A 13494-nucleotide genomic window follows, 5' to 3' on the forward strand; every position below is an offset into this window, starting at 1 on the left:
TTTTATCAAAATCGTAGATCCGTATCAACTTTTGATCGATTTCCGATAACCGGAAGTGGTACTTTTCCTACTTTGAATTTTTCAAAAGCCTATAACTTGAGTACTATTTCAGATAGATAAATGAAATTTCACATGTAAGTAAGAAATCTAATTCTCTTCGTTCTGTCAAATTTTGAGTAATTTCCGTTGACGGGAAGTACTAATTTACGCTATTTCCGATTTCTCAAAAACGAATCTAAATTTATAAAGTACTAATAATATTGCGCACCATTATGAACATCTTTATTCGGCGTTCGCTTGGTGTGCAATACTTTTTTCTATGAGATTCTATTTTATTTTAAAAAGTTTAAGTATTTAAAATGGATTAAAAATCATAACTATATCCCGAGTTCCCATCCCCTGTTGTTTTATTTAAGAATATTCGAGAAAGTTTAGGGGAGATCACTCCCGGTTTATTTCATTTAAGGGTCGTCCACAAATGACGTCATGACGTCACACTCATAGGGGAAGGGGGTCCGTAATTTTGTGACGATGTGTAATGAGGAGGAGGGGGTCAGATGGTGCGTCACACTTGTGCATTATAAAAAAGCAATGTTAGAAAACGAATTTTAGAAGTTATTTCGCGATTTAGAAAACTGTTTTAATAAATTGTAATAGGAATTGATTAAAAGACTCTATTTTGACAGAGTTCAGACTTCTTCTTCTTCTTCTTTCTTAATTTTTAGTGTTTGAGGGGATCGAGCCTTATCTGCCAGAAGGTTTGAAATCGAGACTTGTTCGCATTTATCAACCATTAGCTTTGGCCGACTCGACCATCACAATTAAGGATACGTGTCAACTGGTTATGCGCCATTGAGGCCATTGACTCCGATTTCAGCCTGCTTTTCTTTTTGGATTTGCTTCCTGTGCTTCCATAGCCTTTGTCCAACCAAGAACAAGCTACAAGGCAGCAGTTGTTTGATTTTGGAGTTGTCTCTCCTAGAAGAGCTGCTGCCCCCAGCTAACGAGCCTAATCTGCCCGAGGGTTCGAACCAGTGTTTCTTCCAGACTTTTTTCTCCGGGGGGGGGGGGGAGCACTTGAAATTTTCGGGGGGGGGGGGGGGGGGTAGACTTTCATCGGGGGGGGGGGGGGGGGGCGGACACTGTTAAAAGTATATATTTTCTATATAAATTATATAAATTTCATTTCGTTCGGGGGGGGGGGGGGGCTTTTTAAACATATCGATGTTTTAAAAAAAATTCAACTGCAATTGTCAGGGGGGGGGGGGTTGTAGGCTGAGGTGTGACGTCGTTTTAGAGGGTGGGGGGAGATCTGGCTTTTTGTGACGATGTGTGACGGAGGGGAGGGGGGAGATAAAAATCGTCCAAAAAGCGTGACGTCATTTATGGATGACCAATTAGCTTTTTATAGATATCCAGAATCTAGTTTTTTTTTGTTTGTTTTTAATTTAAAATTTAGATCTAGATCTTGATGTAAAGATAAGACTCCAAGGTTGTCACATGTCGATGATTCATAAAAGACACATGGCTTGGGCATTAGGCAGTAAAACTTGCTGTACCATCTTTAAAAAAAAAAACTATCTCTATTTGTAGCTGCTTACTTATGTATGAAGTATAGATCTTCTTGCTCTATAAATAATAGCTCTGTTGGATATCTGAGATGTGCTGATTTAGAGCCAGAGGCTACACAAAATTCAAAATTAAACTTATGCTTAAATACACATTGTATGTTTATCTGGATTTAGGTATTATATTTACAGTACGTATTACATTAGACTACATTTCTTTTACAGTTTACTAACTACAGAATCACATTCATGAATTAGGGTGGGCTTAATTTGAATTAGGGAAATGTCTTGAGCTAATTCATAATGTATTATATGAAGGTGAAAAGGGCGAAATAATAAATCTGATAAAAACTAGACCTAGCTTTTTAAACTTCTTTATCTTGACAACGGAAATAAATACCTTATTATTATTACTAAACAAACCAATTATTTTATCGCATTCATTAAATAAATCATTTGTGCTATAGTAAAATCAAACACGTAGAATCTAGTCTTTATTCTCCAATGTGTAAGAGAAAAGTGAGTTAGAAGCATTCAAGACTTTTCTAATTAAAGACCAATATAAAAATACTAAAATACTTTTGTAGCCTAAAATATTAAATAATAGTTTAATAGTAGGGCCTAATAATAAATATATATATTAATAATAATATTAAAATATGCCTATAAAATAATAAATAAATAAAGTTACTACTAGTATTACTATAGCCTGATAGGCCTAAACTGCCCTTACCACTAGGCCTAGCTTTTAGCTAGGGCCTATACTATACTTTTAAACTTTTATCGTTAGCACATAAAGTTGAATAAGACTAATAATAGTTATAATATTGAAATAAAAAGGGCAATGCAAAAGCATTGAAAGGCAAAAGTGCATAGGCCCTACCACATTAAATAAAAATTAGTTATTTAAATTAACTGGGCCTTTAAATAAAAATTATTTATTTAAATTAACTGGGTCTTATTAATATTATAATTAGATCTATATCATTGTCATTAGTCACTTCCCTTGTTTTATATTTTGTTTAATGAAGTCATTCAAACAGAATACTCTGAAAATACAGAATTACAGATGGACCTTATCTCCCTCCAACTTATGTGTCTCTTGGGTATAAACGAGAAAATATATAGGCCCATATATTATTAAATATATTAATATTATAAAATAGGAATATAAATATAAAGATATATATATATATATATATATATATATATATATATATATATATATATATATATATATATATATATATATATATAGTTGAATCCAGTCAAATATAGAAAACAAATCTTAAAAATTAATAAATGTCTATGTAATAGATTGAGTTAATTGTGAGGTCAAGGGGAACTCACTCTCTGTATTAGTATTATATTTATATTGTTATCTTGAGTGATGTCCCTTACATGTTGTTATCTATAAATAGTTCTCTCTCGCCATTTCTCTCTCTCTCTTTGCATGATGGCGTCTGTACATAATAAAGACTGTTAACAACCAACGCGGCTTCTCGTCAGTCGTTACAATCCACTTCATTTGGCGACGAAGGATAAACATCTACTAGAAAGAGCACCTACTTACGCAAAAAAGAGGTTTGCTAGAGCTTATTAGCTAATTATTTCTAGAATTATGGCGCTGTATGGCCAAATAAAAGAATTTGATGCGAATGATGAAATCATTCAAGATTACCTAGAGAGGTTAAGCTTTTACCTAGAAGCTAACGACGTGACGATAGAAGCCAAAAAGAGAGCTGTTTTGTTAACAGTCATAGGGCCTCAACAATTTAGGCTACTAAAGGACTTATGCGCACCAGCTAGTCCAGATACCAAGAGCTTTAACGAGCTGAGCAAATTGCTAACAGACCACCATGCGCCTACCCCATCAAAGTTTCTATGTCGAGCTAGATTTGACAGTAGGACTCGTCAACCAAACGAGTCAATAACAGAATATGTTGCTGCTTTACGTCATTTAAGTGAATTTTGTGAATTCGGAGAAACGCTGTCTGACAGATTATGTGAAAAGTTTGTGACAGGTGTAAACAGCCCTGATATTCAAAGAAAGTTGCTGCTCGAGTCAGATCTAAAATTGGAAAAAGCAATACAACTTGCAACTTCATACCAGCAGTCATCAGATGCGGCGAAATCTCTAACGCCTTCAGGGATCCATGCAGTAAACAGCAGGTTAGTCAATAAACATCAACCCCATCAGAGCATTCCAACTTATGCTAAACAGCCTGCTCGTTCAAATCCTAGATCTAAATCTAGTAATAATTATCAAAAATGTCATCGATGCAATGGTCCCCATGCATCTCATCGGTGCAAGTTCAAATCAGCAACTTGTTATAAGTGCAGTAAGCAAGGTCACATTGCCAAGGCCTGCTTTGCAAAGTCTTCGTCTGTTGCTAAATCTAGCCAGTCAAGACAGTACCGCAACCAAAGGCAGCACTATGTTAACTCTCACCAAGACTACCTAACCCAACCAATGAACCACTCTACCTGTGAAAATGCTCAAATTGATTTGCAGCCGGATTTCAACCTGTTCTCTGTTAAATCAATAAGTCATGCTCCCATCAATGTACAAGTTAATATCAACGGTAAGAGCATCAGCTTCCAACTTGACACTGGAGCATCTCTAACAGTCATAACAAAGAAAGATTTTGACGCTGTCACAGGAGGATCAGTGTCTCTACAGCCGTGTCACAAGTGTCTAACAACATACACTGGTGACAATGTTCCGGTAATAGGAGAGTGTATGGTTCATGTAAGTTATAATGGTCAAAGTGTTAAACTTCCTCTTCTTGTGGTTGAAGGAAATGGACCGCCATTACTAGGTAGGAACTGGTTAAGTGATCTTAAGTTAAATTGGGAGAGTATTTGTTCATTGAAGAATGTAAAAGAATCTAGTCTTACTTCACTAGATAAAGTTATATCTGAAAATAAATGTGTTTTTGGTAATTCAGGTTTACTAAATGATAGAACAGTGAAGTTAAGCATTAAAGATACAAATCCAAGATACTGCAAAGCTAGAGTTCCACCTTATGCAATGAGGAATAAAATTGAAAATGAGCTAAGTAGATTGGAATCTAATGGCATTATAAAGAAGGTAGACTATTCCGATTGGGCGACACCCATTGTGCCAGTGTTAAAGAAGGATGGTTCTATAAGAATTTGTGGAGATTATAAAACTACACTGAATAAGCAAATAGAGCTAAATAGGTACCCTATACCTAACATTGAGGAAATTTCTTTGAATTTGGCAGGAGGAGACAAATTCACTGAATTAGACCTTAGTCATGCTTACACTCAACTAGAACTGCATCCAGATTCAAAAGTCTATACGACAATAAACACACATAAAGGACTCTACCAATATGAAAGACTATGTTTTGGCATATCATCTAGCCCTGGAATTTTCCAAGCTGTCATGGACAGTATTTTTAAGGATATTCCAAATGTTTGTGTGTACTTTGACAATGTGTACATAACTGGTAAGAATGACACTGAACATCTTAAAACACTTGATAAAGTATTGAAAATTGTTGGTGAAAAAGGTTTAAAGATAAACAAAGATAAATGTCAATTCATGTTGACAGAAATTAGTTTTCTTGGTTATATATTAAGCAAGCAAGGCATCAGACCTCAACCTGAGAAAACAAAAGCCATTAAAGAAGCACCCAAACCTGAAAATACCCAACAACTAAGAGCTTTTTTGGGCTTGATAAATTACTATGCAAAGTTCATAGGGAATCTGTCTGGTAAACTATCACCACTGTACAAGCTGCTACAGAAAAATGCAACTTGGCACTGGAGTAAACAACAAGAAGCTGCTTTTAATACAGCAAAAGAGGCTTCTGACACCTTACTAACTCACTATGACCCAGGGAAAAGACTTGTATTAACATGTGATGCTTCACCAGATGGTGTAGGAGCAGTCTTGTCCCACATGGATGAGAAGGGTGACAGACCCATTGCTTTTGCCAGTAGATCTTTGAATCAGGCTGAGAAAAATTATTCTCAGTTAGATAGGGAAGGCTTAGGCATCATTTTTGGTGTTAAGAAATTTCATAAGTTTCTGTTTGGTAGGAAGTTCACCATCTTTACAGATCATAAACCATTGCTAGGTTTATTTGGAGAAAACAAAACCCTACCTGAGCATGCCTCACCAAGAATTCAAAGATGGGCTATCACACTAACTGCATACAATTATGAATTGAAATACAAACCTGGATCTGAGAATAGTGCAGATAGTCTTAGTAGATTACCTTTAAAAAACCAAAGCCTGAGCTATGTACCAGAAGATGTATTTGTTCTCTTCACTATCATGGATAACTCCAATATAAATGTGAATGATATTAAAAGAGAAACACAAAAAGATGAGTGCTTAATAAAAGTATATGAGTACTGTAAGAATGGTTGGCCTGAAAAGTCTGTGAATGATGACTTAAGGCCATATAAAATAGGAAATTAAAACCTTTGTGAAGATAATATAAAAGATGGAGAAGATGCAGTCCATTATCAGTCAGAGTTGCCTAAACAAAGTATTTGTAACTTAATAAATGATTATGGTGATATGGCAATTTCAAATGTTTTAAAGAAAATACATTAGTAAGAAGGAATGTGATCATCAAACAACTTTGCTAACATCATTAGCACTTACAGAAACTAAAAGGGTAACATCAAAAGAAAAGAAAAAAGATTTTTGCCATTTAATACACCCACTTCAAATACTGGATCACAGTTGCAAAGTGATATGGTCCAGAATATTACTCATAAACAGTATTTTTGGTTACCAGGAAAGCACTATCAGATTACCTGAGAAAATTGATCAATCAAAGAAATCTATGTCAATTAAGGATCTGAATAATAGCATAATACTTTCAGATGCCAATTCAAAAATAGTTCCATTAAATCATGACAAAACATTCATTGAAAGAGAATTTGGTGTTAATAAGAATGTGTATCTAAGAAATTATGGGAGAAAGGAAAAATGGATACCAGGTCAAATTGTTCAATGTACAGGACCTGTGTCTTATAAAGTTAAAAATAACTTGTGCAGATAATAAGTGTGAATCTGTCAATCCCACCAAATCTGAACAGTTCACACCAAATCAGTTTGTTCCACAACCAAGTTCTGTTGATATGAGTGAACCAAGTTGTCTGGAGTCAGAAAATGTAAATTCTGGAGTTAATGATTTAAATCCTAGACCTCCTGAGATAGAGAATCCAGATGGTCAGAATCTTGAGTCACCAAATCAAAAGCTACTGAGAAGGTCAAGCAGGACAATCAAAGTCCCAAATAAGTTAGACCTATGATTCTAAAGGTCAAAAGGACTTTGACATTATTGTTTTGTATTTTGATTATGTTGTAGCATATTGTGCATTGTTTGTAAGGATGTAATCTACCATAGTGTTCATGTTACAATATAATTGGTGATTTTAGGATACTATCAATTGTTCTATTGAGAGATGTGTTATTGTGTTCTAAGGGTAAAGGGATGTAATAGATTGAGTTAATTGTGAGGTCAAGGGGAACTCACTCTCTGTATTAGTATTATATTTATATTGTTATCTTGAGTGATGTCCCTTACATGTTGTTATCTATAAATAGTTCTCTCTCGCCATTTCTCTCTCTCTCTTTGCATGATGGCGTCTGTATATAATAAAGGCTGTTAACAACCAACGCGGCTTCTCGTCAGTCATTACAATCCACTTCAGTCTATTGTATATTTAGGGATCTTCCATAAATGACGTCACACTATAGGGGGGAGGGGGGCCATAATTTTGTGATGGTGTGTGATGAGGGGGAGGGGGGATGCGCAGAAGGTGTGACGTCACACTTTTGCTTTATAAAAAAGCAATGTTAGAAAACCAGTTTTAGCTGTTATTATGTGTTTTAGAAAACTATTTTAATTAATTGTAATAGGAATTGATCGAAATACTCTGACAAGATTTTGGAAAAATATCGATGTTTTAAGAAAAATTCAACAGCAATTTTGAGGGGGGGTTGTAGGCTGAGGTGTGACGTCATTTTAGTGGGGGGGGGGGTCTGAGTTTTTGTGTCGGAGGTGGAGGTGGGGGAAATTGTCAAAAAAAAGCACGATGTAATTTAATGATGACAACTTATACTTATTTTTATTAATAAATATTGCTTATGAATCTTTTAGAAAAGAAAATTTATAGATGAATAGATTAAGATTTCATTTTGGTTTATATTTATTTTTATTAATAATATTAATTATTATTTCACAAGATGATTAATCTTTTTTTTTAGAAATGAAAAATTTGAAGATGAATAGACCAAGTTACTAGTAAAAGGATTCTATTCATTCTTGATTTTAAAAAAAGACAACAATAAACTACATGGAGTCATATTCAACTTTAAAAACCAAGACTACTAAACAGGAAAATGAAAATGGTATGTTTTGCTTAAGTTTCTTAACACTGTATTTACGTCTTATTAATTGCAGTTTGATTTTGAGTCAAATCAAAAACACAAGTCAGGTACACATCAGGTGGACTCCAGAATGTCATAAAAACTTTAGGATTGTAATGTCGTGCTCGTCCATGCTGTCCTATTAATAGGTATTATATAAATCTCAGAAGACATTTCACGATCAAGTATTAGAGTGTTAGATTAAGGTCAGATAAATAGATGTCGAGAAGCACTGACCTGCTTTTTCTATATATTTTGATTAAATTTTTGAACAACAAACACTCCTATTTAATGGGTTCCTAATGAGGTAAAATTCTCTTTAAATTAATTAATTCATTTAACTTTGTATCATTTTGTAGTGAGTGACATCTTCATAACTGCAACAGAACATGGAGATGAAGCAACAGTAGAGAAACTATTAAAAGAGCTAAAAGACTCTGTCAATTTAAAATCAACTCGAGGGGGCTTTACAACATGTGCCTTATCAGTTGCTGCAACTTATGGCCAAACACACATTCTTGCTGAACTTTTGCAGGTTTGTGCAGACCCATCAACAAGGAATTTTTTTTGTACTGTAGCTTGTAGCTATGTCTCATTTTTAACTAGACATCATTTCAGTTTAGCCTCTGTATTATAAAAATAATATCTTTATATACATGTGTATAGGTATTATAATATTAATTTGTAGTTATAGTTATTTTAAAATGCCACAATATTGAAATTAAAGTGTTGTTGTATGTTTCTCTTGTTAAATACTTTTATTAATATATTTTTAGAATGGAGCTAACCCTTTAGAAAAAGGTGCGAGAAACAGAGTTGCTCTTCATGATGCATGTATAGGAGGTCACTTAGAATGTGCTCGCCAGCTTATTCAAATGATGCCTGATATAGATATTCCAGATAGTAATGGTCAAACTGCTGCTCATCATGCTGCCTTCAATGGGGAAATCAAAGTTCTTAAACTTCTTCAAGAAAATGGTATATAATAATGAGAACTTGACATTTAGGCCTGGTACATAGTTATGACAACTTCACAGTTAGGCCTTTATTGAAATTTAGCTTTTAAGTTTTTTAATATGTAACATAAAAATTGAAGTTGCATTTGAATGAAATTGATTTGTATAATATTAGATTAAAATTGTATAGCAATAACTTCAGCTATGTCAGTTATTGATAGGGGCAAGTATGACAGCAGTGGATAACAAAGGGAGACAACCATCACATCTGGCAGCTAGCAGGAATCAAGTCAGCATTCTAAAATTCTTGTTTGACATTGGTTTGAATTTAGACATTCCATGCCACACAGGAAAGACTGTCCTTCATTATGCTGCACAACACGGAGGTTAGATAATATTTTAGGTTTGATTCTAGTGTATTTTTACACACCTCTTTCAATTGAAGATTTTAAAAATGTAGTTTAAAACAATACTGTACATATTATTACCACTGGATACAGATAAAAGTTTTTGGACACCTATTCGTGATGTCCAGAAGAAAATATAATTCTCCCCACTCCTGTTGTGGAGAGTCACACTAAATAAGATTCTCTTAAAATTTGTCATTTGCTTAAGTCACAGGATCACAAAAATATGCCTCATCTATTTGATTACCACTTATTTTAATTTTCTTCATAGCTAATTTTCCAAAAGACACAAATTTTATAGATGCAGACTCTGTGATCTCATTTCTTGCTTTTAGTAAACTAAAACAATTATAAATTGTAACCCTCCCCTCTTCCACCAAGTGTAGACATTAAATGTTTGTTTTCTGTATGATAAAGTATTTATAATATTTGAAATAAGTTGAACTAATAAATCTTTTTTAAATTAATGTTATAGTTTGTCTTGTTTAAGATGTTATTTATTATATAGTTTTGTGTTGCAGGCCTTGATTGTGTAAGGTTTCTAGTTGAAAGAAACTGTGATACGACTGTCGGGGATAAATTTTCCTTCCTGGCAACCCACCTTGCTGCACATTACAACAGGTTGAGTTGTCTGCAGTACCTGGTACAACAAGGAACATCCATAGACACAACACAGCAAGATGGTAGAGCCTGCACACATATTGTAAGTAACAAGGAACATCCATAGACACAACACAGCAAGATGGTAGAGCCTGCACACATATTGTAAGTAACAAGGAACATCCATAGACACAACACAGCAAGATGGTAGAGCCTGCACACATATTGTAAGTAACAAGGAACATCCATAGACACAACACAGCAAGATGGTAGAGCCTGCACACATATTGTAAGTAACAAGGAACATCCATAGACACAACACAGCAAGATGGTAGAGCATGCACACATATTGTAAGTAACAAATGCAGAGAGGCAACTGAGCACCAAAATTAATAGAAATTTGTCTCAAAGTGAAAAAAATAACAACAGCAAAGCTGCATCTCCGTTAATGTTTTATTAAAAATCCTGAAGTAGACAAGTAATGAAATATTCTATTAAGAACTAATCAATTCAAGAGATCAATCAATAAAACATAAAAATAAGGGACATTTTCTTCAATTTGACAACCTTTATTGACAATTGTTTTCTTATTGGAAGTGATTGAAAATAAATTATTTCTTAATTACTACGATTCTTCAGGAATTTTGTCTTTTTTTTTCATTTTGGTCAGTTTTAATACTGAACTTTAGATATATCTTTTTGTTTAATAATTTTTTCATATATATTTTTTAAAATCAGAATATTTTTCTTTCTGCTTGTACACCTGTGAAGGCTATACTATATAAAGATATTGTTTCAATCAGGCTGCAATGCATGGATCTGTGAATGTCTTACACTGGTTGCTAGAAGCTGGAGCCAACATCAACTTGCAAGATTGTAAATATATTCATTCAGAAATTTCTGGTTAGATTAGGTATGGTTATGTGTTTTCTTGGTTTTCATTTCCCCCTCTACCACACAGCTGAAGGCAATACACCAAGCCACTATGCAGCACAAGAGGGAAAGGCTGAGTGCTTTAACTGTTGTCTGCAGCATGATGCTTTACTTTCTCTGGTCAATGCTAAGGGAGAAGTACCCATGGATAAGGCCAGAAAGAGTGGACATTTTTTACTCATGGAGAAAGCAAGTAGGACCAAACAGAGTTTTTTAATGATTGACAACCACACAAAATACAGTATACAATAAATGTCTTAAGTTAAAATTTGAGGATTAGCTATTAACTTTTTAGCAACTTTTTTTTATATACGTTTAAATTACTTTTAAAATAATATTTTATTAACACTAAATCCAATTCATCAAATGAAGATGTCAAATGATAATTATAAAATACATACAATATAATTAATTTTGTTTTTTAAGTAATCACCTTTTTATTTTAAAAATGTATACATATAGTTAGTTATTACATATTAAATTCATAGAAGCACAATTTGGATTGAACAAAAAATCCTTGTAATTATTCTTCTACTACTTCCAGCCACCAATATGGTTGTGTGTCCAATGTGTTATGTAAAATTTGAGAAAGAAGAATATGATCTTGCTCATGCACCTTCCACTGTTGAGAGGTCAATTACTGCAGCCAAATCAAGAGCCTACTCATCTCCCTTATCTGGGTATGAAACCCTCTTACATTTTTTAAATTGTAATTTGCTGGTGTTTTTTTTAAACCAGCTAAACTATTAAGTCAATAGTATTTATACATTAGTACCTTGCTGTAACTGAGCAACAAAGGACAGAGAAGTAGCAGTCATGAACCTGATATGGCTTTAAGATTTATTATAACTATGGCTGCCTAGATAGTTACCAAAAATATTCCCTCAAATACTTTGATGTAAAAAATTTAGTAATATTCAGCTTCAAATTTTGTTGATTTGGAAAAAACAAAATCATTAATTTAAAAAAAAGCATCACCAAAGTTTAATGTAATTTTAATACATGGAATGTATTTAAGATATTGCCCATATATGATGTCACACTTTTAGACAAATTATACTTGCTAAGGTCTCTCTTAACAGAACATTCCTAAAACAACTCTTAAGTTCCACTCTTCATTCATGTTTTTCTCAAATCATAGCAACTTTTTAGATACATTCATTCTAGAAATGTTTTTATCATTTTATTTCAGGAAAACAAGCAGTGTCCAGAAGCATATAGAGAAAACCAAATTCAAGTCAGAACACAAAAATGTAACAAATTCGCTCAAAAAATCTCGAAATCTTCCAACTAAATATTTTGGGGAGTATGTTGATCCTAATAAAGCATTTAATTTCAAAGCCAAATGATATTCTACTTAACAAATACACTTATAAATCAATTCATCATCTTTTCTGTTTGTGCCCAAGACATGGGGCCACCACAGAAAGCTCCTTCCACTTTTGTCGGTCTCTGGTAATTTTGAGACAGTCCCCTAACATAGTCCTGCCTTTGTCAGTTGCTTTTCTGCTGTGCGCCTCCATGTCATTCATGTGCTTGCGTTTTCTTTTTCCCTGAGGCATCCAATTTAGTGTCATTTCTTAAAACGTGCCATCTTTTTTCTGTTGTGATTCTCCATCCCCCCAGATGTGTATGTTTAATATAAATATTTTGATCGTATAACATGTATTGGTTGTGTGTAAATTGCATGTTTAATAAATCTCTATGCTTCATCAGTTTATTCTTTTTGGAAATGTCTTAAGCTTGTATTAAATATTAAAAGTAGTAGAATGTTTTGATAAAAAATAAAAACTTTAAATAAAAGATCTGATCAGCAAGTTATTGTCAAATTATTTTATTGGGTAAAACAAATATGATTCAATAAAAATTGACATACAGGTCTATATATAAATAGGGCCAACAAAGAAAGTTTGAACTGACCAGAGTAAGAAATGTACAGCTACAGTACTCTTCAAAGATATAAACTGGTCTGATGAAGAGCTTTGTACAAGCTGACAATAAACTGATGATAGAAGAAATGTAACCCCTCAAACAGCCTGGTTAAAATTTGATCGCTTCCTTGAAGTATTTTAAAAACTAAATGAGAACAATTTCAAGGTTCATTGAACTATTTTTGTAACTTGCACATAATCAGAAGAGAAAAAAGATTTTTCATTAGTAAATAAAAATATATAAGCTGTTTCATTGGCATGACTAACATAGAGGGTAAAAAAAAAATACCATTGTAGTTAGTTTTTATTTAACAACCCATATTTAAATTAAAACAAAAATTATCAATATAAACCAAATTTAAAAGATAAAAGTAGTAATGTGAATAAAAACAATTTGATGTGAGGTTTGTCTTAAACCGTTACTAAGATAATCTCCAACCAAATTTGTCAGCAAATGATTCTTGAAGTTTTAAAATATGTCATACTCAAACATATATGAAAATAAAAATCACACACATCACAATTCTGATTCGATGTACATTGATTTATGGAGTGTACATTGTAGATGAGAGTTAGCTGTATGAATCACAGTGAAATGGTTTTTTTTAATTATGGCATTTTTAAGTTGAAGATTTGTTTCCTGTCCAAAAGTACTTGTTGTATTTAAAAATCAAT

The 13494-nt window shown here is 33.2% G+C and overlaps 1 protein-coding gene across 2 annotated transcripts; it reads left to right on the forward strand.

Moving 5' to 3' along the window:
- Nucleotides 1-1687: 1687 nt before the first annotated feature.
- LOC131952286 (serine/threonine-protein phosphatase 6 regulatory ankyrin repeat subunit B) lies at nucleotides 1688-12695 on the forward strand. 2 transcript variants are annotated; one of them, XM_059314894.1, is made up of 10 exons: nucleotides 1688-1759; nucleotides 7831-7974; nucleotides 8352-8527; nucleotides 8769-8970; nucleotides 9170-9334; nucleotides 9877-10058; nucleotides 10759-10831; nucleotides 10917-11081; nucleotides 11433-11568; nucleotides 12081-12695. In XM_059314894.1, the coding sequence occupies exons 2-10, from the start codon at nucleotides 7920-7922 to the stop codon at nucleotides 12235-12237; spliced, it is 1311 nt and encodes a 436-aa protein (XP_059170877.1). In that variant the 5' UTR covers nucleotides 1688-1759; nucleotides 7831-7919; the 3' UTR covers nucleotides 12238-12695. The 2 variants fall into 2 exon arrangements, with proteins under 2 accessions (XP_059170877.1, XP_059170876.1); XM_059314893.1 differs by lacking the exon at nucleotides 1688-1759 and adding an exon at nucleotides 1956-2087.
- The last annotated feature ends 799 nt before the right edge of the window (nucleotides 12696-13494 follow it).

The sequence above is a fragment of the Physella acuta genome, unplaced genomic scaffold (assembly GCF_028476545.2).
Source record: "Physella acuta isolate Inbredline_101_S28 unplaced genomic scaffold, ASM2847654v3 ptg000863l, whole genome shotgun sequence".
NCBI classification, from domain to species: domain Eukaryota; kingdom Metazoa; phylum Mollusca; class Gastropoda; family Physidae; genus Physella; species Physella acuta.